Source organism: Xenopus tropicalis, chromosome 7, assembly GCF_000004195.4.
Source record: "Xenopus tropicalis strain Nigerian chromosome 7, UCB_Xtro_10.0, whole genome shotgun sequence".
Lineage (NCBI taxonomy): Eukaryota > Metazoa > Chordata > Amphibia > Anura > Pipidae > Xenopus > Xenopus tropicalis.
In genome coordinates, this window is record NC_030683.2 from 79,996,965 (window position 1) to 80,023,033 (window position 26,069).

General features: G+C 39.7%; 1 protein-coding gene across 2 annotated transcripts in view; it reads left to right on the forward strand.

Annotated features, from left to right (window-relative positions):
* The window catches only part of nectin1 (nectin cell adhesion molecule 1), a 107,854-nt gene that overhangs the window by 76,450 nt on the left and 5,335 nt on the right, over window positions 1-26,069 (forward strand). Inside the window, exons 6-9 of one of the 2 annotated variants that reach the window (XM_018096073.2) lie at window positions 15,451-15,598; window positions 16,546-16,633; window positions 17,188-17,298; window positions 22,223-22,403. In XM_018096073.2, the coding sequence (XP_017951562.1) occupies window positions 15,451-15,598; window positions 16,546-16,633; window positions 17,188-17,298; window positions 22,223-22,363 (488 nt within the window). In that variant the 3' untranslated portion in view covers window positions 22,364-22,403. The remainder of the gene's footprint in view (window positions 1-15,450; window positions 15,599-16,545; window positions 16,634-17,187; window positions 17,299-22,222; window positions 22,404-26,069) is intronic. The other variant, XM_018096072.2, reaches the window with a different exon arrangement.

Consider the following 26,069-nt stretch of genomic DNA (forward strand, 5'->3'; position numbering starts at 1 on the left):
GGCCTTTAAAAAAGGAACAGTAGGTTTATAAAAGAACAACTTAGATGAAAAGCGTACTTCCTTTTTAAAAATTATATTCATGGAAAATCATCACATCACAGTTTTTCACATGGGTATTACCCACTACTACCCCAAAATACCATGATACAACAGTGTGTCTCAATGGGATTTCGCACTCTAACTAGGCCCTACCCATTTAAAGGAACAGTAACACCAAAAAATGAAACAGTATCAAAGTAATTAATATATTATGTGCTCTGGTAAAAGTTGTGTGTTTGCTACTATAGTTTATATAAACAAAACGGCTGTGTAGCCATGGGGGCAGCGCGTCAAAAAGCCATTGAAAAAAGGAGAAAATGCACAGGTTATATAACTTTACTTTACTTTACTGCATTTTTATTAATTTGGTGTTACTGTTCCTTGAAGTGCCTACAGTCTGGCAGGTGTCACCTGAGGAACTACCCCACACAACAGACTCCATATTAGAGCCCAGAACTGCTCTTATTAGCCCACACTCTGTTATCTCACATCCCTGGAGTAGGGTTTCCATCTAGCTGGTATTTCCCCAGCATAGTCAGTAAAATACTAGCCAAGGAGGTGAATTTATTTGTATATGTAATGATGTTTTGGGAACCTGTTTTGGCTGCACAAATGGGAGATTTTCAGAGAAGTTCTCCCTTATATTCTATAGGGCTGCACAAGAATCACTTCCACCAATATTATGTATTATATCTACTAGGAATGCACAGGAATCCCAGGATTCGAATTCAGCAGAATCCATGCTCCTGGCCAAATCCTTAAAATCTCACTACTTTTTGTCATGTAAACTGCGCACAGCGGTGTTTAACCCTTCTGTAGCCTAATTAGGGTTCGGATTCAGTTCAGTATTCGGCAAATCTCTCACAAAGGGGTTGGGTTCGGCCGATTCCAAAAAAAGTGGATTTGGGGCATCCCTAATATCTACCAGATTCCCACAACATTGCCAGGAGTATGCAAACTAATATTAACTCCCAAATCTTAATCTGCCTTGTAACTAGCAGCTCTTTTAGCACAAAACACATTAAATCCCTAAGAAGAGTAAGAAGGCAAAATGATAGTTTGGAATTTTACAGTTAACAAAGTACCATGTAACTTTTCTGCAGTTTCTGCAATTTTAGGAAAGCCAGTGCACTAATTGGGCCGAAGACCAGGGAAATTGGTTTTATTTACATCTGTTGTTTGTGTTCAAGAGTGGATTCAGAATTCCCTGCTGATGTTATGAAAGAACTCAGCGTACATAAGTCAGAGTAATGGGACAATAGTCAAGATGTACAACAGCTGCTGGTTTTTCATCTAATTTTTTGGCATTCTGTATGTCCTTCAGCCTCCATCCATGACTTTCTATAGATGCTCTAGGTCTCCTCTCAGTATTAGAATGTTATTCGCTTCTTACCAACACTAATGAAAGTAAATCAATGCATGACTCATAAGGCACATGAGGGAATGTTCCAATATCTTAGTAACACATAATGTGTATGTACAGAGTAGAAACAAATTAAAAACTGTATATAGGAATTCCAAATATATTAAAAGGAATGGGGTAAGTTATACTCCATTAAAAAAGTCTCTATGAACTTTGTGCAGAATATTTATAAGACGGGTGATCCCTTTTTCATTATGATAACTGTTCTTATACTTCATTTTGACTGACAAATATTCTTGTAATCTGAGAAAATAAAGGCTTAGTTTTTAGGCAAAAACTGAACAGTGCCACCTGTTTGGTGTTTGCACAATGCAGTTCTGAGAGCAGCATCCCTAATCCATTGTGCTCTCTGTCTGTTCTGAGTTACACGCTCTGTCACTGGGGTATAGAAGCAGTTTATTAGGCATTAGATTATTATTACACCAATATGCCAATACATATCTAGAAGGGTAGCTATAAAGGAGAGACAAGACCCCTTATACAACAGTTTTTAGGTATATTATTAAAGATTTTGTCTATTTCTGTTAAAAGTAGCTATTTTAATGCCCATATGTAAGAATGTAATTACCATTATTTAGGTTGGGGGAAAAAAACCTTCTTATGAACCCCATAGCCATGTATAGGACTGCAACGTCTGTCTTCTTCTACCAAGTAATAGGCTTTGTGACACTTCTCTTTGAGTAAAATACATTTTATAAATACATACAATAAAATACATACATGCTGAACTAAGACCTAGCTGACTTTGTGTGTGCATAATTTTTCTCAGCAATCCATGCCTGGGAGCCTGTGCACGAGACATGATGCAGCCAGACACGGTGCCTGCCAACCCTGCTTTGTTGCTCTGCATCCTCAGCCAGGATCAGTCCCAAAACCAGCCCAAAACTAGCCAAGTGCCACTTTAAAAGTAGCCCAAAAATAGCACAATATTCACAGTGAAAAAAAAATCTAAAAAATAAAAGAGGGTATGTGTTGGGAGGTATGTCACAGCAAAAATTAAAACATTGCATTAAGCCCAGACATGATATACATATACTCTCTCGGGAGTACCGCTTCTTCTGCTTCTTCTTCTCAGTTCCATTCTAAAATTTAGGTGAATGTGGTGCAGAAGCTGCGTAAGTGTGACGTCACAGGGAGAAGAAAAGCCGGGGTACGCAGCCGGAGGAAGCAGGCAGACACAGCAGGCAGGTGGTGGGGGGAGCAGGGGGATGCTGGGGAGGACGTTGCGGGGGAGCTGAAGGATGTTGGGGAGGACGCTGGGGGGAGCTGGAGGATACTGGGGGGAGCTGGAGGAAGTTAAGGGGGAGCTGGGGGATGCTGAGGAGGATGCTGGGAGAGAGCTGGAGGATGCTAGGGGGGAGCTGGAGTATACTGGGGGAGCTGGAGGATACTGGGGGGAGCTGGAGGAAGTTAAGCGGAGCTGAGGGATGCTGGGGAGGACGCTGGGAAAGAGCTGGAGGATGCTAGGGGGGAGCTGGAGTATACTGGGGGGAGCTGGAGGATACTAAGGGGGAGCTGGGGGATGCTGGGGAGGACGCTGAGAGGGAGCTGGAGGATGCTAGGGGGGAGCTGGAGGATACTGAGGAGAGTTGGAGGATACTAGGGGGGAGCTGGAGGATGCTAAGGGGGAGCTGAAGGATGCTGGGGAGGACGCTGGGAGGGAGCTGGAGGATGCGGGGGGGAAGTTGGAGGATGCTGCAGCGGGGAGCGGCCCATAGTATGGGGACACTGGGGGAGGACCAGCAATGTTTTAGGGGGCCCTGGGCTGGCTAGCAATGTTTTAAGGGGTCCCTGCCCTGGCACCAATGCAAAACGTAACACCTGGCTACCAATGTTTTAGGGGGGCCCTGGCTACCAATGTTTGTCTTGAATTGGTGATCCAGTGGAGGAACTATGAAACAGATTGGCAAAGGAAAAAAATTTACTTTCTCTTTAATCTTGCAAAAAAAATTATTTTTTTCTTTTTCTCTCTCTTTTTTGCATTTCAAATGTTGATGTACTGTACATGTTCAATTGAAAGAAGAGCACACAGGTCTTTCAGCTCAGTAAGGATGCAGCATTTGCTGACTTTTTTTGGCACTTTCTGGCAATTGAGGCCTTTTTTTGCAATTTAAAAGGTGCGTTTCAGTTCAGAAATGAGGTTACTGTATCTTTATTTTCTAGAAGAAAGCCCTGAAAACATGAAAACAGAAAGGAAACCATAAGTCTTGTTATTAAAAATATAAAAGAATAAAGTGTGCAGTAGAGCTGATATAGCTTACCACCGGACCTAAAAGTAATTTGCCTGTCAATCACTGGCTGCAACAAACTCAGACTGTAATTACCTATTATCTCTGAATTAAAATGATTTCTGTTTCGTGAAACTGTAGCTGGGTGTATTTATTCATAAAATATGTCAGTCAAACATTGTATTTAACACAGCTTGCCATAGACTAGGCAATGTACCCTTTCTGCATACATGTACTACATTTAGGCTTAGTAATATATAAACAAACTATTCATATCCTCTGCAATAAAAATTATAATAATTTTTCTAATTATTATCAGGGACACTCCTATAATGAGGCAAGGTGAGAGCCGGGCCTTAGGTAGCAGTGTACGGTAGTTTGCCAGGGGCAGCATAAAGTCACCTCTGGGAATTTTTTTGCTTAAAACAGAAAATTGACTATTCTACTGGAAGGAGTGCAATTCTGCTCTCTGCCCTAGTGACGTGGACCCCCTTAACCTTCTCTCCTCAGGAGGCAGTAGCCCCTGAAACTCCCCTGGCTATTTTTGTTGTTATTAACTCATATTTTCTAAATGAGTATATAAATTGAAAATAAAGATTTTATTCAAAAATTTGACCAACAATCAAAAGGAAAAAAGGATATGAGACAAAAGGTGTGGGAATGGGCAAGATCAGTAACTGAGCATTGCATTTAGCAAATTGAAAAATCCTTTTCGAAAATTTAAACAGAACCTCCCTTCTTCTAAACGGAGTGGGTGCCCTTGTGTCCGTTGGAAGGACCTACTGGTAAATAAAGCATTAGAGAGGTTATTATATGATCCCCTTATATATTTATAAAAAGTTATCATGTCACCTTTTAAGCGCCTCTTCTCCAGTGTAAACAGACCCAACTTGGCCAGTCTTTCTTCCTAACTGAGGCTTTCCATACCCTTTACCAGCTTAGTTGCCCTTCTCTGGACCCTCTCTAACTCAATAATGTCCCGTTTAAGAACTGGAGACAAAAACTGAACAGCATATTCTAGATGGGGCCTTACCAGCGCTCTGTAAAGGGGAAGAATAACCCCCTCCTCCCGTGAATCTATCCCCCTTTTAATACAGCTCAAAACCTTGTTTGCCCTTGCAGCTGCTGCCTGGCATTGCTTGCTACAGCCAAGTTTATTATCTACAAGGACTCCAAGGTCCTTCTCCATTATGGATTTGCCTAGTGCAGTCCCATTAAGGGTATACGGGGCTTGCATATTTTTACATCCCAGGTACATGACCTTACATTTATCCACATTAAAACTCATCTGCCACTTAGCCGCCCAGATTGCCAGTTGGTCAAGATCCTGCTGCGAGGATGCCACATCCTGGATAGAATTGACTGGTCTGCAGAGTTTTGTGTCATCTGCAAAAACTGATTCATTGCTTATAATACCCTCCCCTAAGTCATTTATGAACAAGTTAAACAAAATTGGACCCAGTACAGAACCCTGAGGGACCCCACTGAGAACCTTACTCCAAGTAGAGAATGTACCATTAACCACTCTCTGTACCTGATCCTGTAGGCAGTTTTCTATCCATGTGCAAACGACTTCACTAAGACCAATAGACCTTAGTTTAGAAAGCAGTCGTTTGTGGGGAACGGTATCAAATGCTTTGGCAAAATCCAAATAGATTATATCTACTGCATCCCCACTGTCCAGCTTCTTACTTACCTCATCATAAAAAGCAATTAAATTGGTCTGACATGACCTGTCCTTCATAAAGCCATGCTGATTACTGCTCATAATGCCATTCTCCAGTACATAATTTTGTATGTGATCCCTTAACAAGCCTTCAAATAACTTGCCCACCACTGATGTCAAACTTACAGGCCTATAATTGCCAGGCTGAGATCTTACTCCCTTTTTAAATATAGGAATGACATTCGCCTTCTTCCAATCCCTAGGTACCATACCTGATGAAAGAGAGTCTGAGAATATCAGAAACAAAGGCCACTGTAAGTCTGCCCCTAGCTCTCTCAGTACCCGAGGGTGTATTCCATCTGGCCTAGGTGCCTTGTTTACATTTATCATGTGTAACCCTTTAAGCACCATATCCTGTGCCAACCACTGTGTAGTTGGAGCTGAGGCAACAGTGCAGCTATTGGGTGGGACTTGGCCCACTGGCTCCTCTACTGTATACACAGAAGAAAAGAACTGGTTAAGCACATCTGCCTTTTCTGTATCCGCTGTAACCATATTGTTACTATAACTCAATGGGGCCACACCCTCAACCTAATATACTTAAAAAACTTTTTGGGGTTAGTCTTGGCCTCTGCCGCGATGCGCTCCTCATTTTCTATATTTGCCTTCCGGATTGCTGTTTTACAACACTTGTTATAGTGTTTATATTCATTAAACGCATCTACTGTCCCCTCTGACTTAAAAGCTTTCCTTTTTTTCCCTATTAACTTCTTTACCTCAGAGTTAAGCCACGTAGGGTGATTCTTAACGCTTCTACTTTTTCTTATAAATGGAATAAATTGAGAACAGTATTGATTAAATATCATTTTAAATGACAACCATTTCTGCTCTGTGTTTTTATCAGAAAACATAATGCCCCAATCTATGTCCTAAAGTGCTGCCCTTATGGGGGTAAAATTTGCCTTCCTAAAATTCATTGTCTTTGTTGCCCCAGTGTAAATTTGTTTCCTGCACCAAACATTAAATGAAATAACATTATGGTCACTGTTACCCAGGGGTTCAACCACTTGCACATTTGCTATACGCTCTGGGTTATTAGAGATCACTAGATCTAGTATAGCATTGTTCCTGGTTGGCTCCTCAACAACCTGTGACATAAAGTTGTCATGCAGCAAGTTTATAAACTTGTTCCCATTTACTGACCTGGCAGTACTATTGCCCCAGTCAATATCAGGGTAATTAGAATCCCCCATTATTTTCACTTGCCCCAAACTAGCAGCCTTTTCTATTTGCAACAGGAGCTGGGCCTCCTCCTCTTCGCTTACATTAGGGGGTCTATAGCATACCCCTACAATTAGTTTGGTAGATTCTTTACTATCTGTGAGAAGCTCAACCCATAAGGATTCAGCTCCCTCTGTTACCCCATCATTTCCTCATTAATATTTGCTTTTAATTCCTGCTTAACAAACAGACACACTCCTCCTCCTTTCTATTGCCCCTGTCCCTCCGAAACAATGTGTAACCCCCAATATTAACTGCCCAGTCATGCGACTCATTCAACCAAGTTTCAGCAACACCAATCACGTCATATTTCCGCTCCAAAGCTCCTCTGTTTTAAGAAATTGTTTAAAGGCATAGAGATGCAGAAAATGTCACATTAAACTAGCAATGTAATTTCAGAGAAGGTATGCTCTTACAAAGTCTTAAACTGGTTTGGTGAGTATCTGGAGATAAGTTCAGAGATGTAGGGTGAAGCAGGGTGGTGAACTGCTTTGAATGTCAAGGTCATTTGTTTCAATTTTTTCCCAAAATTTAGTAGAAGCCAGTGTAGAGATTGCCAAAGTGACATGGCAGTGGAAGAATGGTTTCTGACGTGTATGGGCCTGGCAGCAGCATTTATGATGGACTGGAGAGATGTCTCTGAAGGCCAGTTAACAGAGATTTACAGTAGCTGATTGATGAGAGAATGAATCAGAATTTTTGAAGCATCTTGGGTGAAAAATGATTGCATTCAGGATCAGACTGGGATGTGCGGGGCACATCAGGGCTGCTGCTCCAGGGGCCCCAGGACCCCCACCATGGCCCCCACGTTCCCCAGGGGCCTCCGCCCAACCCCCACGAGAGAGATTAAGCAGGGAGATTAGCGGGGAATGCTGATGGGGATCAGGTCTGGATTGGCCCGGTGCCCCACAGGCCCAGTCTGACCCTTGTCGCATTTTGGAAAAGTGACATCATTTAGTTAATGATTGGGAGTTATTGATTAGATATGAGGAGAGAAGAACAGAGCAGAGTCAAGGATAGCCTCAAGGTATTGAACTTAGGGAGAAGGGGAGATAGTGAAGTTGTTAACAGTAATAGTCACTTCTAGGATTTTATGTGTGTTGTATTGGGAAAAAGACCTATTTCTGTCTAAGAGAGGTTTAATTTAAGGTTGTGTTGGGACATCCAAGTAAAATGAAGAAGAGGCACTTAAATAGCGAATTGAAAATTAAGGGGAAAACCAGGATAGGGTAGTGCCAAGAAAATGGTGGGAGGGTTATAAAAGCTGCTAAGAGATTTAGGAGTAATGGCAGTGGTAAGTGGTTTTTGGCTTTGGTCACGAGTCAGCCCTGTTAGAGCAGTTTCATTGGAGTGTTGTGACCTAAAGCCAAATTGTAGGTGGTACACCAGGTTTTGATCAAAATAGCATTAGTCAGTTGTAAAAAAAGCACTCAAGTAATTTAGAGACAAAGGGAAGAAAAAGGTTCCTAAGACTGGAGGGGTCAAGAATAGGGGTGTATAGGAGGGCATGTTTTAATTGGAAGGGAAACATACTCTTGCATATACTCTTCCAATATGTTGACCCTTCATAATTCTGTTACTGAATTTGAATTATGAGTAAAGTTATTTTAAGGCTTTTATGTCACCACCATTGGCTAATTGATCTGTGAGCATCTATACACCCACCCCTTATAATCTAAAAACAAAAACTATATATCATTTTTGTTAGTACTCAGCAAGCAGTGAGAGGGAAAATGGGCTCTGAATGGATCAAGATTAGTGACCTAAAGACCTGTTTATTACTTGTTTTGGTGTTTACACCTGCATAAAGGTCTGCAATATAGAGGCATAAAATGCATAGGGTTAATGTTTTCTATTATGTGGAATAGGGAATGTGAGGTTAAGTGGAGAGATGGTGGGAAACTAGAAAGCAGAATATTGCTCTGTCACCACATGATTTCTTTGTGCCACATGTTTCCATCATTAGCTTTCGTACATTATGCATGCCCCTCATTCCATTGTGAATCAATTTTGGCATTAAAATGACAGGAAATATTGTTGAATGCATTTTGTATTGTTAAATTCACAATATTTTATACAATATTCAATAAACAAGTTATTTTTTTTAAAATGTCAATATAACTTCACATAACAAACTTTACTTTTTTGGTTTAAAGTCAAAACTTTGCTTCCAAAAACCTGACAAAACCGTAAAGCATTTTCGTTGATTACTTTAGATTTGCACTTGTTTTTATTATATAACTTCTTCCAATATTACTTTCTCAGCAGATTCCTGTGAATGTCTTATTGTATAATGTGACACAAATGAATGTAAACAAAATCAAAATCCGGAGTCATGTGAATACTTAATTGGCAACAGAAGGCAATACAAGTATAATCTTGTGCTGCTTGGGCAATAACACAGCAGTACCAAACACATTTGGGAAGCACTGAACTGTCTTTATTTAATTATTTTTAGTCAGATATGCTGGTTTGTAATCACAGTATAATAATAGTTCCATTAAGTGACACCAGTTTAATATTGTCTGTGCATTATTGCTCTTCTTTTAATATTTCCTAGAACAGATGTCTATGTACTAAATGGGATAATGTAATGAAACAGTGCTGTCCAACTGGTGGTCTGCAGCCCTTTTCTTTTATGGCCCTTTATACGGCCCCCTCCCTCTGACTGCTTTGTGTGAGCTATAAATGATATCAGTACTGAGATTTACTGCCCCAGCATTATTCATACCTCAGATTCAGACTGAAAGCCCATGTACTGTTCACATCTGTAAGGTGCTGTATTATTCACGCCTGTAAGACCTCAGACTGTAGGGGCCTGCATTGTTCACTTGTTCACACCTCACGCAGACTGTGCCAGCATTGTGTCGCAGTACAGTACAAACTGTTCATCATGAAGTTGTCATGATGAGACCTAATAGGTTTCCCTGTCTCCTTTCCTACTCTGCCCTGCCTTTAGGTGCCTGCACTTCGCTACCTGTGTGTGCCCTACTCTGCCTGCCCTCTTCAGCCCATGTGTGCCACACTCTTCCTGCCTGTGTGAGCCTGCCCTATGCTGCATGTGGCAGGTGAACTTGGCAGGGTTTGTTTCTAGGAGTTTGCATTTGGCAATAGTTGTTAGGGGGTCCCTAATGTGTGCTGGGGTGGCTGTGCTAGATATGATCAAGGAAAACCCTGTTGGGGGTGGCTATGCTATCCACAGGAAGAAGGAGGCATATATGTAAGGGGGTGGAAAAGGGTGTTAGTTTAATTTTAGGGTAATTTCTAGCTGTGGCCACAAGCTAGTGGGTCATGTAAAAAGGTTCTAGTTGTAATTACAATATAGGGGCCTCTAGAGGGAGCTAGAGGGAGTTAGTGAGTGTTGGGAAAGGGTATAAAAGGAGGGGAGTGGCAGAGCAAGGAGAATGCGTCATGGGAAACAGGCACATGCAGGAAGTCATCTGACCGGCAGAAGGGACTAAAACAGGAAGAGGTAGGCAAACTAGCTAGTGAGGGCCTAGCTTGTGTTATAGCACACTGTAATAGTGTGAGGAAGCCCAGGTTGGTGAAAATGGGCAGCTAAAAAGCCCCACCAAGGAGTGAGTGGGAGTAGCTTCCCAGCAGGTACCCCACCAGTCAGGGTTGAAGTGGATAGTGAGGGTGTAGGAAGGCCTTCTGGGATTCGGCAAGTAGTGGCGAACAGTGTTGCACTTCCACTGCAGAGCACCTGGCAAGGCTGGTGTTTTGGGCTAAGCCCTGTAAAGGGGGAGTGTTGACTGGACCCCTATGAAGGCCTGGAGGCTGATGGTGAGAGTGGAAGGGAACACGGGAGGGACCAGGAAGTGAACTTGCCTGGGGAAAAGATTTTGCAACCTGACTTTTACACTAATCTGGCATGGGTAACTGTAAAGTTTATCCTGTTGTGTTATGATCTGTGTGCCTGTGGTTGAAGAACAAGGGCTCTATTGGTGTGCACTTTGGTGAAGAAAGAAATAAAGTGTTGATTGTTACAACTCCCAGCACTCTTTGTGTTTCCTGGTGTAGGCGATGTGATTAAAGGTTAATTACTGCTTACATATAGATTCAAGGGTATGTCTAAATATGAATTACTAAACTTCTTTCACATATGATGAGTGATATCCTTGCAGTGATCACCAACCATTTTTGTTTTTATGTGCTACCACCATTAATGTGGGTATGGTCTTAAAAGCTCTTGTGATTAGTGATGAGCCTCAACCGGTCTCTAGAGGTTTATATATAATATATTATCCAGAGTAAGCCAACTCCATCATAGCCTCAATGGGTCTCCATCTTCTAGTGACGTACATTAAGCAGATAGTAAGTGGAAATTCATTTAAACACCATAAGTGTGCCCTACTTTTAGAGTGACCTACCCACTCTCACTTCACTAATATCAAACAACCACCATATTAGGAATTAATATCTCACATTTTGCTCAATACTGAGATATAGCAAGAACCGTATAGATTTATACAAATGTTCAAAACAACATATATCATTTGATAAAATCCAAGAGATAAAAACACAATAATCTAATGTAAATAAACCATAAGAGTACAGCCTGTTCCTATAAAGCAAGCTAATAAATACCTTTCATTAGTGGCCACAGTGTCCAGTATCTGGATCCACTTTGTCTCCTGAAATTCTTGCCCTGTCCCCACCCCTTTTTGGAGGGGGTACCTGATCTATTAGAACACACTGGTTATCACAAATAATAATTAAAAAAAACACAAATACAAGAGTATTGTAGAAATGATACCTATATTGGCTAACAATAAAAATACATTGCAAGCTTTCGGAGCTCTAAGGCCCCTTTGTCAGGCAAAATACAAATGAAAACTGGAATGGCACAAAATATATACTGTTACGTCTGAGAGAAGTGTTCACGAGCAATTAATTAGGAAGTTACAGACAGAGATAACCTGTGAAGATAATAAAATGTATTTTTGACACTGGTTAACACGGTACTACAGGTTTTGTTTTGTGATTAACTGGTTATCCCAATAATTCCCCAACCAGTGAATTGGGAACAACATGTTGCTCACCACCACCTTTGATGCTGCTCCCAGTGGCCTCAGAGTAGGTGCCCATTTTTAATTTCTGGCTTGGAGGCAAGCACAGTGGCACAGTTTTGCTCCAAGCAGAGCCTCCTGCAGGCAAGCAGTACACACAGGGCTACCAAATAGCCAATCACAGACCTTTTTAAACATCCTAATGCTTGTGCGGCTCACCATCACTTTTTACATCTGAGTGTGGCTCACAGTAAAAAAAAGTTGGGGATCCCTGGTGTATCAGATTCCTCAGTGGCAGGGCAAAACATATGGCTGTATTTAATTTAAGAAGAGCAGCGCCCTCTATATTGTACTTGATTATAAGACTCAATGAATTTATGATTCAAGTAGGCGGAGAACACGATCTGTATTAAAAACAATTAATTTATTTATATACCTTAAAATGAATCAAATATATATGCTGCAAGTGTCTGGAGTGAATGCATAAATTAAATTGTATTTGCAGTGTGCGGTGAACTATAACTCACATACATGCATGGTGAATTACAACTCACAACCAGTTATACAGCTTGCGCAGGAGTATTGTTTGCTAAATATATCTGAGCCCAATCATGAAAGAGTACAATTACATGCTGCAATGGATGCACAAATCAAATTGTATTTGCAGTGCACGGTGAACTATAACTCACATACAACCTGTGCATGAGTATTTTTTGTTAAACAATTTGAGCCCAATTCCTTAAAGTATAACTGAGAGTGGCATAAAAATGTTTAAGTAATTGCATTGGACACTACATGGACCAAGTGCAGACAATTCTTTTGCAGACAAAGGATATTACTCAACTGAAATCCAGATCAGGATTTAATGATACAAGGGACCCAATCAAGTGCAGTTTAAGATCTACTACCTTGGCAAATAAAAACCGCTGACTAAATCCCTCTGCTATTAGTATATGAAATGTTTCTTTTTTATAGGAGGTTGATTATTAATATGAATTCTATTCAATTAAATATATTTTATTCGTTTAAGGTATATAAATAAATGAATTGTTTTTAATACTGATTGTGTTCTCCACCTACTTGAATCATAAATTCATTGAGACTTATAATCGAGTGCGATATAGAGGGCGCTGCTCTTCTCAAATGAACTAAGTGGCTGAATTAAGTCTGCTAAAGCAGGAGTGCTCAGAGGCAATAAATTGTTACGGTCAAAACATATGGCCGACCTATGATTGTTCATTCAGATTATAACAGAGGTGACACAGGTCCCGACATAATATTATAAGCCATACTGGAAGATGAAACAGACAATATGGTTTGAGGTACAAGTCAATCTGTATCGTATCTCAAATTTTTTGCCACTATGTGGGTGTGTAAATGTGCCCCCAGTTAGTAGGAAACCACATGTAATGCAACTACCACACTGTTAACAAACTTGTTTTATTAATTTTCAACCATTTCTTTGGGGTCTCAATTTCATTAATCAAACTTTTTACCATTAAAAGGCCTCTTAATGCTCTCCCTTTGTGGAAAGGACACACCAATGCAGGGACATCCGTGAATGGCAAATTTTAATTATCAGGGGCTCCCGGAAGTTGATAATGAACAACTACGTGAGAATCACTTCATTTTGTCGCCTTTTTATGTTTTAGGCCCTGCAGCTCCCCCTTGGAAATAGTTGTTAGGGGGTCTCTAGGGTGTGTGATTATGTGCTGTGCTTCCCACGGGGGAGGAGGGTGGATTAGATTTAAGGGTGTGGCTTAATATGACTTTATATATGAACCTATTTCACTCATAATATGAACGAGGGATATTCTTGCAATGAGCACCAACTATTTGGACATTTACTGTGCTACCACCATTAAAGGGACACTGTCATGATTTCTATGGTGTACGTTTTATTTCTAAATTACACTGTTTACATAGCAAATAATTCATTCTATCATTTAAAATGTTAATCTTGAATGATAATAATAATAATAAGTTGTAATATTGGTGTGTAGGCAACCATCTCAGTGCATTGTGCCTGAGTCTGAGCTTTCAGAAAGAGCCAGTGCTACAAATTAGAACTGCTTTCAGGTAACCTATTGTTTCTCCTACTCCCAGTGTTACTGGAGGAGGCCCAAGCTGGACTTGGATTTCTTACTATTGAATGATATACTGATATCTACTGGAAGCTGCTATGTTGCTACCTTCCAATTGTTCTGCTGATCAGCTGCTGGGAAGGGGGGTGATATCACTCCAACTTGCAGCTCAGCAGTAAAGTGTGACTGAAGTTTATCAGAGTACAAGTTACATGTCTGTGGCAGCCTGGGAAATAAAGAATATGGCAAGCCCCATGTGAAATTTAAACATTAACTACAAAAAAATCTGTGTTATAATTTTTTAATGCAGGATTCTGCTGGAGAAGCTCTATTAACTGATGTGTTTTGAAAAAACATGTTTTCCCATGACAATATTAAAAGCTCTTGTGATAACATTGGTGTGGCTTGAAGTGGGTGTAGTTTAAAAGGGTAAGGGTCAAAACTGGCTTCTATTATCGGCCCTCCAGCACATAGGCCAGAAAGATTTCAGTCCTCGGTACCACAAAAGTTGGACAGCACTGTGATAAAAGATCTGGATCAAGTATTGTAACATGTAGGCACCAATCAAAAGGTAAAATGTACTTATGTGTCTAAAAACAGACATGCACCATGAGCTGATACAAATAATACAAACTTTGTAACATCATCAATAATGAATAGCCAAACCAGTATACTGACAAGGAAGTCCTGGGGCAGGCTAGTAAAACTGGTGCTTTGGGGGCCACATGGAGGCCACTTTATTTTCCTAAGAGAGACACACATGACCAACTTTCATCAAAATGATGGATTTCTAAAGCTGCTGAAACAAAGGATGTGTGCATTAGGGCAATAATATGAAGAGCCTCTAAATTCTATAAACCATTGACTGTTCACATACAATGTATTATTGTTCCATATAGAGATTTGCAACCAGTACATTTCAACGTTGTTGAAGGAGAGCTTCCTGCAAGCCACCATGTACCTGCCTTGCAAGAGTCAAATATAACTATATAAGGAACACAAATATATGTTATAGAAAAGGGCAATTGCATCAGTGGGGAAGAGTTTAGTTAAGTGGCTGCAATGCTGTGAGGATGATGAATATTCACAGTTATAAGTAGATTACACTATAGATACGCTGTCCATTGACAGAAATTGGAGCTTAGTTCTAAAAAGCAGTTACATGGCCCGGAAGAAGGAGCAATGATCCAGAGACTTAAGGCACACCAGAACATCACTGCAAAAAGCAGTAAGAAGAGTTGATTGTGGTTATATAGATCAATAAAAAAATAGATAGGATCTCACAGTAATATAGTGGGATTTATCACTGGCACTTGGCAATATTGCTTGTGAGCAAGAACAGTAATGAAATGACAGCTATAACGGAAAACAAGGTCTGTTTTTCGTGAGCATACCAAGATATATTTACCCTACACATCATCATGCAGGCATCATAGGAAAATCATCTCTAGGGGTACAGACAATGCTTCATTTTATGGCGGGGGGTTCAGCTCTCTCTTTATTATAATATTATCTAAAAGGGTCATAGCCTACTCTCATCAAGGGAAGCATATAAAGGTGCAGATAAATGTAGCAGCAAGAATCATCTAAAATGTAACTATGCACTAATAGCAACAGGAACAGTAAATCCCACTTAACCATTCCAAAGTTTATCTGTAGTAATGTTATTTTGAAGGCCAGGATTATGACAACATGTGGTCCACGTTGCTTGTTACAGATAAACCACTTCCCCAAGGGCTATCTGGAAGTTTGCTCGGCATCATCGGGGGTGCGGTGGCTGCATTTCTCCTTATTATTGCAGCAGTAAGTGCATTTGTGGTGCGCAGAAAGAAGCAGAAACAGCGCAGTGATACAGACAGCGACATGTAAGTGTGCCACTAAAATCACACACATAATAATAATATCAAAGCACAGTGCTTTAAGTTGACCCAAGGGCTAAATGGGCAGAAAATTGGTCAGTATGGCTACACAAACTGGCAAGTACAGAGGTATTGCTTCACCAACATGTCTAATTTATATTGTCTTATTTTATATATATATATATTTATATATAATCAGGAAAAAACAGGTGCACTCCAGGAACCTTTAAAAATAAAAATCAAGATTCTTTATTTAAGTCATTTTAAAAATGTATCACCTCCTAAGAGTGATTAAAAGCTGTGGAAGCAGCCAAAACATTACATGTATGTTTGCAATAAAACAACTTTATTTTTCCATTAAGTCCTGAGAGTACGATATTTTTTCCATTTTTACTTGATACTACTTTTCAATACGGCACCCAGGCTCTCTTTCGCAGATATGCACGTGTATATGCCTGATACCTATGACTCTATATATATTCTGTATATATATATATATACTGTATACTGTATACTGTATACATATATAGCCATTTAAGGTGAAACATTTTCTGCAAAATCGCATAAATGTTTTAAGTGGTGGAATAATCAGAACAAAATAATAGTAGAAATGGGATCTGTTACCTGGATTTCTCACAAGCAATACAATTTTGCCATTAGCGTAAGTTTATGCTTGCTTAGATAACATCAATTACAAAGCAGCAACGTATTATTACAGAGTAACAGTGAATCAGGCAAGAATAAATTGTTGTTTATTTAAACAGTCCTTGATTAGGAATTAACATTGCCAACCAGCTTACAAGGTTGGCATTTTATAGAGAGTGGCTTTATAATTACTGTAATATATTATTAAACTTTTTTGCCCATTTGATAATAAAATGTACCTGGCACTAACTAAGGGTAACACTATAACTTAAAAAACTATAACAAAAATGTTGCTTTTTAATCTTTAGGACTGATCTTCCTCCCAGTCACAAACCTGCACCGCCACCAAAGAAGAAACCAGAGATGAAGACCCCGCTTACAGCTCACGATATCCAGGTACTGTCCTATTTGGCCAAAAAATAAACGAAATGTAGGACATTTGTTTACCCTTCTCCAGATCCTATCTTATACTTTAGACTACAGGGCTGTAAGTCCTACCTGAGATGGAAAGATTAGCATTAAAACCTTACAACTTTTTCAGAGCAAAAGGAGCTGACATTTTGTACTGTAAAAAAAAAAGTTACCAACTTCTATTGATTGAATTTGAACTCAGGGGATTCTTCATAAGCCTACTGGTCTGTGAAAGAGCTGTATGAAAAATGAATAGTGGTAACCAGGCCAAAATACTAAACACTAAATACTATTCAGTTAAAGCTGTAAGTGTATAAAAGCATACAAGATATGGCAGTCCAGAGGACAAGCACTGGTGTAAAATAATAACGTTTCAAATCCATGGATTTATTGCTGGTTCTTATGACAAATCCTCTTTTGATGTATATCGACATATTCATTATCCCAGAAAGCATTTTCTCTTTAACAGAGGAAATCTGACAACTTTGATAACACATATTTGCGTGTGTATGTGTGTATGTGTGTCACTGCCTCCTCAGGTTGTGCATTTGGACCCTGTGAAAGCAGAGGAGGAGATAATAACGCTGCCAATACAGACTACGTACTATGATATATCAGCATCAGACAATTCCCCCTACTGTGAGCAAAGGGTAAGACATGTATAGATTGAGAAACAATCACATATCCTTAAACATGTACCCTCCTCCATGGCCCACGTGTTCTGTTCAATCTTTGTATTTTTGTTATCTATCTTATGAATTATCTCTAATAATTAGGATAGCGCATGTATTCACTATGCTTTTAACCAATTTAATACAATGTCTATCAATCATATCAGATGCAGCGTGCATGTATTCTCTGTCTGTGTAAGATGTAACAGATTTTACTGAGATATCTTGAATACATGACAGACTAATTCAAGCGTCTGGTCATTTCTGATTCTCTATCTTAACAATCCACTATATTAACAGCTTGCTCTAAAGCTGGCCATACACGTGGCGATCTCACGATGTTTCGTACGACCGTCGGTCGCACGAAACATCGTCAGATCCGCCACACACCATTCAGGGCTGAATCGGCAGGTAAGGAGGTAGAAACAATAGGATTTCTACCTCCTTCTGCCGATTCAGCTCTGAATGGAGAATTTTGGTCAGGCGCCTTCTATGGCGCCCGATCAAAATTTTCTAACCTGGCCGATCGGCGAGTCGACCGATATCAGCAGCTTCCTGCGATATCGGTCGGCTCGCTGACATGCCATACACGCACCGATTATCGTACGAAACGAGGTTTCGTACGATAATATCGGTGCGTGTATGGCCACCTTAATTCTAACCCAAATATATTTAAGAAATATATATGTACCAGTCCACTGAATTCTAACATTGTTCCCAATTGCAAGCTGATAATGCACACATTTACATACAATGCATTGCTGGGTTAGATTGCTTGTACATTTATCAGTGCATCAGTTGGCTATAAGCTCTAATGGGCAGAAAACACAGGCCCTTTAGGACGGACTGTTAGTTCTGGCCAAACCTTGTTGCCATTTTAAGTTGCTTAAACTGAATGTACCACTGAATCAGAATGCACAGAGCCACTAGGGACAGATATAAAGTTGCCAGCCTAGACCTGAAGGAGTTTTACTTGATCTTTAGAGAACAAATAGCAATACTGCTGCGTCTCACTTTAACCACATTTCACTATTTAAGTATTCTCAGTTAAAAAAAGGAATTCTCCAGTGAATAAAGGGGTTTTATATACTGTACACACAAAGGTCTCAGTCAATGTTTTCATGCAAAGTCTTTTGCTTATTTAGTGGGACAAGTTTTGGGCTCTCTATACATAATAGAACAAAATAACATTTTTCCCACACAAAAACTGGGACAAAACTGACAAATAAAGAATAATTAACAATATAGGGGGGGGGGGGGGGGGGGGGGGGAATTTCTAGAGTGCTTAGGGGTGCAAGTGCTCACTTAGAAGCAATTGCACCCTGGGGTGAGCTGCGCTATACTCCTTACACAACATCGAAAATCAGCCCCAAGAAGCAGAGTGCAGCTTCAGGCAACATATAGCTCCTGCCCCAACAAGGGTTGCCTCCTGTCCCTACCTAACTTGCACCTCTGAATGACGCACCCCAACCCACCTCTCTTGGGTCAAGCACTGTCTAATAATGCAGACAGAGCTCAATTCAAGGGGCATGCCACAGGTCTTTGAGCTCCAGCCTTGTGTTGTACTTGGCACACTTGTGCTTAAAACTGGGGAATAGGCCCCACAACCCTGGCAAGCATTCCAGCTCAGATGTAATAAATTCAAACCAAATACCCTCAACTGAACCCCTACCCAGCAGTAATCCTGAAACAAGAGGGTCAGGATGTTGATTGGGTCCTACTCACTGGAAAAGGCTGGTACTTCATTGTCCAACTATCCATATACCCTACTGTCGCCTCCACCACTTCCATTTTCCTCTTGCACCTTATCAATTAACTCGTCACAATCCAAAACACTTTGCCAGCCTAACCTTCCTAGCACAGTCAAGGCTCACCTCTTTATTAACATCATGTGAGCCTGAGTATAAATACATAAGGGTATACAAACAGCATATATTGTAAGATGCCTGTAAGCATATGTTTCTCTATCACATAGATGTAAAAGGTGCTACAACATATTGTTATTTTTTTGGTCTCTTAAGTAAGTAGTTATATCTTTCTGTGTCTTTCATTACCACTTTTATGCCTATTTACTTCATAAATATTGCTTGGTATAACTTCTGGGGAATAAAGTCTGGCCGGTACTATACTGTGCTATTTTCCATTTTTTTGACAAGAGTTTTTACCAATAAGTATTTTTCATTTAGAATTTTTTGAGAGCTTTAATACCTTCTATGGAATTGCAGCAGTCCAAAGAAATTGCTCTAAACATCTAAAAATATTTACATTTTACTCAAGTAATATGTTTAATATTTGTAATCATGCTTACATAAAGTTTGGATAACTTTGCATCCCCCAGGTTAGGTCAAGTTGTGATTTATTAAGTGAAAAAACACACACACAAAAAAGACAAAACCACACCATTTAAAAGCTGTCAGGGTCATGTAGAAGTCAGTGGAAGCTGTATTTGGCAAATTGGAAGAATTTTAGTTAATTTGATATTTTAGAGAGTTTTGAGGCAAAACTAGCTTTGCGCTGAACAAAACACAGAAATGTTAACTGTGCGCTCTAAAATGAGCATATATCGGTCGCATACTTTCTTATCCCTTATTACTGCTCTTTCCAGAAGCCCAAAAACTGTTCATCCCTTTAATAATGACTATTTCTAGCACTAATATAAACATTTTATTCCACTCCCACGCTACTTCAGCACACAGTAACAGACATTCCTTCCCATTTCTCCTTATTACAGTCCCAGTCATAGTGTAATGCAGACACTCGGCCTCTCAAACAGACTTATGTGAATGTACTGCTTCTTTCATCCTTTATTACATATATATTGCTTCACTAACACTGTAATTGTAGGTATAGCACACCTCTCTCCTAAACAGCTATGCAGCAGATGACATTTATTCCTTCACAAACCCTGTAATACAGGCAGAACTCTCATCTCACACAGTAGAACCCATTCTGCTGTATAACGGTTACAGCTATGGGATCTATTATCTGAGAAATCCCTGTAACACCAGATACATTTTTTACTAAAAAATCTTTCACTTTTTGTGCCACACAAACAATAAGCAGCAAAAATTGGCAATGTGGCCTTTGACTTTTTCACATTTTATATGCACAGTGTGTTGGGTGGGATAAACATACTAAATATGCATTGTATATTATTTGGAAAACAAACACTGAAAATTGTAACAAACTTACACTCAAATTTTGCCCCCATGACTTTCACTTGGGCTTCTAGTACTCGCACAAAAAGCCCATATATTTTGTTCTAGAGCAAGTAACCTTGTCACTGTGTTCCCAAATCATATATCCTTTTCACTGGACCCTTTGGCCCCTGGCTCTGGCCCTTTATCACCCCTCTCACTTGAGGGAGACAATGAGAATAGGTTCAGCCTCAACAATTTATACTATTCTGTCATTTGGGGCTACTCCCATACAGAACCTACAACAAAGCCTACCATAAGCTCCCTCCATATATGTCTATGTCTGGGATCAATTCTTTTCCCTGCACTGCAGAAATGCCTATAATTTATTTGCTCCTTCCCAAATTCTTCCCACTAGAAGTGGTGTGTTTCACATAGTTTTCACTTCAAATATGTCTCATGCTCTTTCAGTAAGAGGAAAAGACAATGAACTAAATGACCAATAATTGCTCTGTGTGCCATCATTGTACATTAGTTTTCTTATTAGCAGACACTTGTTATTTAACCCCATAGGTAAAATAACAATGGGATCATATAGTTGGAAAAACTGCTTGTTTTACAAATATAAATTGAAATTGCATCAGTCAGGACCCCAGGGTTTGCTTGCACTTCGCTATGCTTCTGTATAGGGACTTATTTTTTAAAAGGGCAGTATGAGCACAAAAAATAGACAAACAAAATAATGCTTAAACTGCATTTAAAAACATTTTTTTTAAAACATCCATTTTTTTTGAATTATAAAGCACTAACAGTTCATTATTTTGTATTACTTGCCCCTATTCCCTCTCAATGAGGATTGTTAGTTTAACTAGATATAATGAGCTTTGTATGAACACAACCCTCCTTTCTTCCACCAGCAGTCTGTTTCAGACTTTGAGGTAAGGAGAAGCTCATTATTTAGAGGACTTATCTGTTGACTGGTACTTTTTTCTCCAGCCACAGTTGCTCAGAAGAACCACAGGTTGTTACAATGTGAAACTGCTTTCAGTTTCACTTCGATACAAGTTCAAGGACCAGTCATCAGAAAATATGATAAAATTAAATGTAAATGAAGATTATTTTTGACCCGTGCATATGAAAATATTCCCATTAACGCAGAATCTCTAGGTTTTGTTGTAGCATGTTTTACTTCAGACTTTGTTGTGTTCTGCCATCTTTTACCTGACGCGTGCATGATAAATTTGCTTAATTAACCACATGGAAAGTTCATGACTTTTCACAAAAGACAAAATGTTTGCCAATTACCCAAAAAATTTTCCCTGGTAAAAAAGAAGTGAAAGGTTTGAAGAATCTTTTTGATAAATCTACCGCTAAGTGGATATTGTGCTTAAAGCTCATCAGGGTTTATTCGTTGATAGGTGTTACTGGTCATTTTTGCCATAAAACTTTAGCTTCATTTTTTCTTCACCAGAAAAGTCTATTATCATAAAAGTCACTTAAAAAGTAAACATTTACTAGAACTAAAATTTACGTCTTCTTTGGATAATTTCAATGTATTTATTTTATACATTATATGTTCTTTTCCCTTGAATTCTTCCTTTTATCTTTCTTTTCCTAACCCTTCTCCTCTTGTTATTGCCTTATCTGCTTTCTCTTCCTGCACTCCCCCTTATACTACTACCTCTCAGCTGTACTTTCCCTACCCTTCCAACACTCCTCCTCCTAAAACACCTCTTTCTCTCACTCTTTGGTGCTCTGATCTACAGAGTTCTGGTCACACGGACCTAGATGTTCAGTACGCTGATCTGGACACGTCTGCCCTGGCGTCACCTCCTGGCACTGGGAGTGCCATCCACGCCAGCAGAGACCTTGTCGAGTATGCAACTATCCAGCCTCACTTACGCTAACGCATGCAACCTAGGCCCCTCCCCTCAGGCTGGCCTCAAGGTACTCTGCTCCCTCTGCCCCCTAGATGCTGATACCTAGGGGACAGAATGCCAGTGTGATGATATATCCCATCCTTACATTTCCTGGTTATGTCCCGCACGTACCCATCTAAATGCATGATTCTCTCTCCTTTGCATCTCACAAATAATTTATCATTTTGATTGTGACAAAATAATTTTTAAACATGGCATCAGGAGTAGCATTTGTGTAACTCACCTTTTAGCAAATCGTTGTAAGTACTGAGGGGGAGATAAAGCTTGTTTCAAAGGGGCAGTTCAAAATAGGAATAACTTATTTTGTTTGATTTAGTGGTATTCGGTTCTAATTTGCAATTGGGCATAGTTTTTTTTAGGAATGATTTAGGTTTATGTTCAGCAGCTCTCCCAAAATATAATAAAATATATATGTATCCCAGCACCTCAATAATCTCATAAGTTATGCAGCCTCCTTTAGTTTGGTCCACACCTTAAACTAACATACTAATAGTGTAGTCATTTTCAGTTCTACAAAACTGATGATAATTCCGTGCACCCCTTAACTGAGTACAGTACATACATTTTTTTCTCTCAGTGGGGTAACATCCCCTTTTTGGTTGGATCCTCACAAACTACTAGACTACTAGTACAACAATATCCACTGGGTCAATTCAAAAACAGACATATAGAAAAGAAACTCTATATAGGGGCTGATTTACTAACCCACGAATCCGACCCGAATTGGAAAAGTTCCGACTTGAAAACGAACATTTTGCGACTTTTTCGTATGTTTTGCGATTTTTTCGGCGTCTTTACGAATTTTTCGTTACCAATACGATTTTTGCGTAAAAACGCGAGTTTTTCGTAGCCTTTACGAAAGTTGCGTAAAATCTTGCGATTTTTCGTAGCGTTAAAACTTGCGCAAAAAGTTGCGCTTTTTTCGTAGCATTAAAACTTACGCGAAACTTCGCACCTTTTAAGTTTTAACGCTACGAAAAAGGCGCAACTTTTCGCGTAAGTTTTAACGCTACGGAAAAATCGCAAGATTTTACGCAACTTTCGTAATGGCTACGAAAAACTCGCGTTTTTAAGCAAAAATCGTATTGGTAACGAAAAATTCGTAAAGACGCCGAAAAAATCGCAAAAAATACGAAAAAATCGCAAAATACCGATCTTTACGAAAAAAACGCAATCGGACTCATTTCGACCCGTTCGTGGGTTAGTAAATCAGCCCCATAGTGTCATATAGTTTATTGTGATAGTCAAGCTGGCCAAATATGTCAAAAAGCCTGTCAAACTTTTTTTTGCCTTTTTTACACATGGGAGAAGATGTCCTGATGTCCCTCAATATATGTAACAGTTATTTCTTACACTTTGCAAAAATGATGCCCAACTATAAATTGCCTCAGAATATTACTGTCTACATCATGCTTTAAAATGACAGGTTTCATAGATAAAGGTTGTGCCCCATAACATAGGCAGACAAGGTTAGATACAATTCAATGAGAAAAACTTATCACATGGTTTGTGACATGGCTTATATAACTCAATAGTACTCTATAGGGAAATTCTGAATGAAATTATGAGACCTACATTTTCTCATCAAATTTATTCTGGCCCAAAATGTGATATGTCTACTTCATGAAAAACATTCTGGCCATGGAGCTAAAGAGCTAAAGAAATTCTGTTTAGAAAGAAAGTGCCCCTAATTTTCAATGTGCCCAATAAACTGTACTGAGATACAGGAAAGTATGTGGTATTGCTCAAAGCAATAGTAAGTATTAAGTAGAAGCCAGGTAGTCGTATTCTCTCCAGAACTGCTAAAGTAATGCCATCTTACGTGCCCCTCAGGCATTTAAAATGTCTACTTTGTGAGTGCTATAGAGTGCTTATACAACATGCAAATGCATTCTAAGTGCAATGTTGGCTGCATTTTATACATGAAATGCCTTGATGCTTCCTTTGTACTTTGTTGTAGATGGTGAACAGGTCAGACACTATCAAGTATAGTCAATGACCAGCAGCGTTAGTGTCTTGACTGAGCATGGGAATACAAGATGATGGTGGTTACTGCAAGGGTGATTTGAGGGCTTAATAGTTACATGAATTACTTTGAATGGTCATTTTTTGTTCTTGTAATAGATCCTCTTAAATGGGAAATGAGCCCCCTTCTCCCCAAATCCCAATGCTGCTAGTATTCCAAACCAAAATATTCTAACCAGCCTGACATGATGGGACAGACTAACATGTAATCCAAAAGACTGTTTGCAAAAAATGCAAAAAAAAGTCACTGAAGAGAATTTGCAGTGACAACTCATTAGCAAAGAAGAGAGAGATGGAACTCCAGGGTCTTCATTAAAATCAGAGCTTTATTTGACAAAAGTTATAAAAATAACACCATACAGCAAGGCCAGATGCCTGGCACATTTCGGCCGAATACACCTGTAACACCTATTTGGCCTAATTAAGGACAAATCCAGGCTAGTAGTGAAATGGAGAGCATGGGTTACATGCGGCACTTAATACAAAGGAGTGAGCCTCCGCTATATGGGAGAATTAGAATGGAGCGAGGGTGTAGTTGAACTACAACTAGCTGAGGTGTGTAGTGCTAATAGAGAATGATGGATGCCAGAGGATTCTTATGATCAAATAATAACTGGTTTATTGTACAAATGCAACTGGATAGTGCAGCAGGGTATATACTCACAGTCACAGCAGTATAGGAATTGGTCACAAATGGATATAGTAGATGTGACACTCAAGGAAACAGAATACCCCACTTGGAGAATGCACAGAGAATTAGCTGATACCCGAGGTGAAGACCTTTCAGAAGGGAGTGTTCCGGCCGACTGTGGTCCAGGGGAGAGCTCCTAACACTGGTACCTGGCGTCTAATAAAACCGGTCCCTAAAGAACGACAACAGAGCCGGGGTAGGCTAAACCCTTTTCCAACTCCTGGTTGGGGCTATTACTGCCCTTTCTAGCTAAGTTGACTATGCTCACCACTCCTAGAGGGTGCTATTAATAAATCTGACTGTGCTGGCTTTACCTCGTTCACGGGGCCCTGTCCCCGACTTATCACTAGGGTATGAGGTCCCCTAGGGTACAAATGGCTTCTGGGCCTATGTTCTGGTCCAGGCTCAGTTGGGGCTCTGTCCAGAACACAGCAAGCAGCCAAAAGAGGAAGACACTTCCTTGTGCAAGACACTATATAGTCTGCCAAGGGGAGTGGTCAACCTGGGCTAAACCTATTAGGGAAAGCCTATTAACTGTAATCTGAGTGTAGAGGGCTCTGCCCTATAACAGCACAGATAAGATTAGATAAGGGATAACACCATAGGGAGCTTAACCCTATGGGTCCCTACACACCCTTAATCATAGGCAACTTTCAGGGAGCAAAAAGTAGCTTAATGCTTCACCATAAGTGGCTAAAACATTATAGGATATAGGTCATTAAATTTAGTTCCAAGATAGACATTTATAAGTGTTAGTTTATTTAATATATGTACATGATTTAGGCAGTAACAAATTGCACTTGTGCAGTGTCCCATAGCAACCAATAAAAGTTAGCTTTTATTTTCTAACTTGTAGTAGACTGATCAAAACGAATTTCTTATAGGTTGCTGTGGCCTACTGCACTTGTGCTGTTAAGTACCTATATTTGTTAATTAACCCTACTGTGTTCACTATGC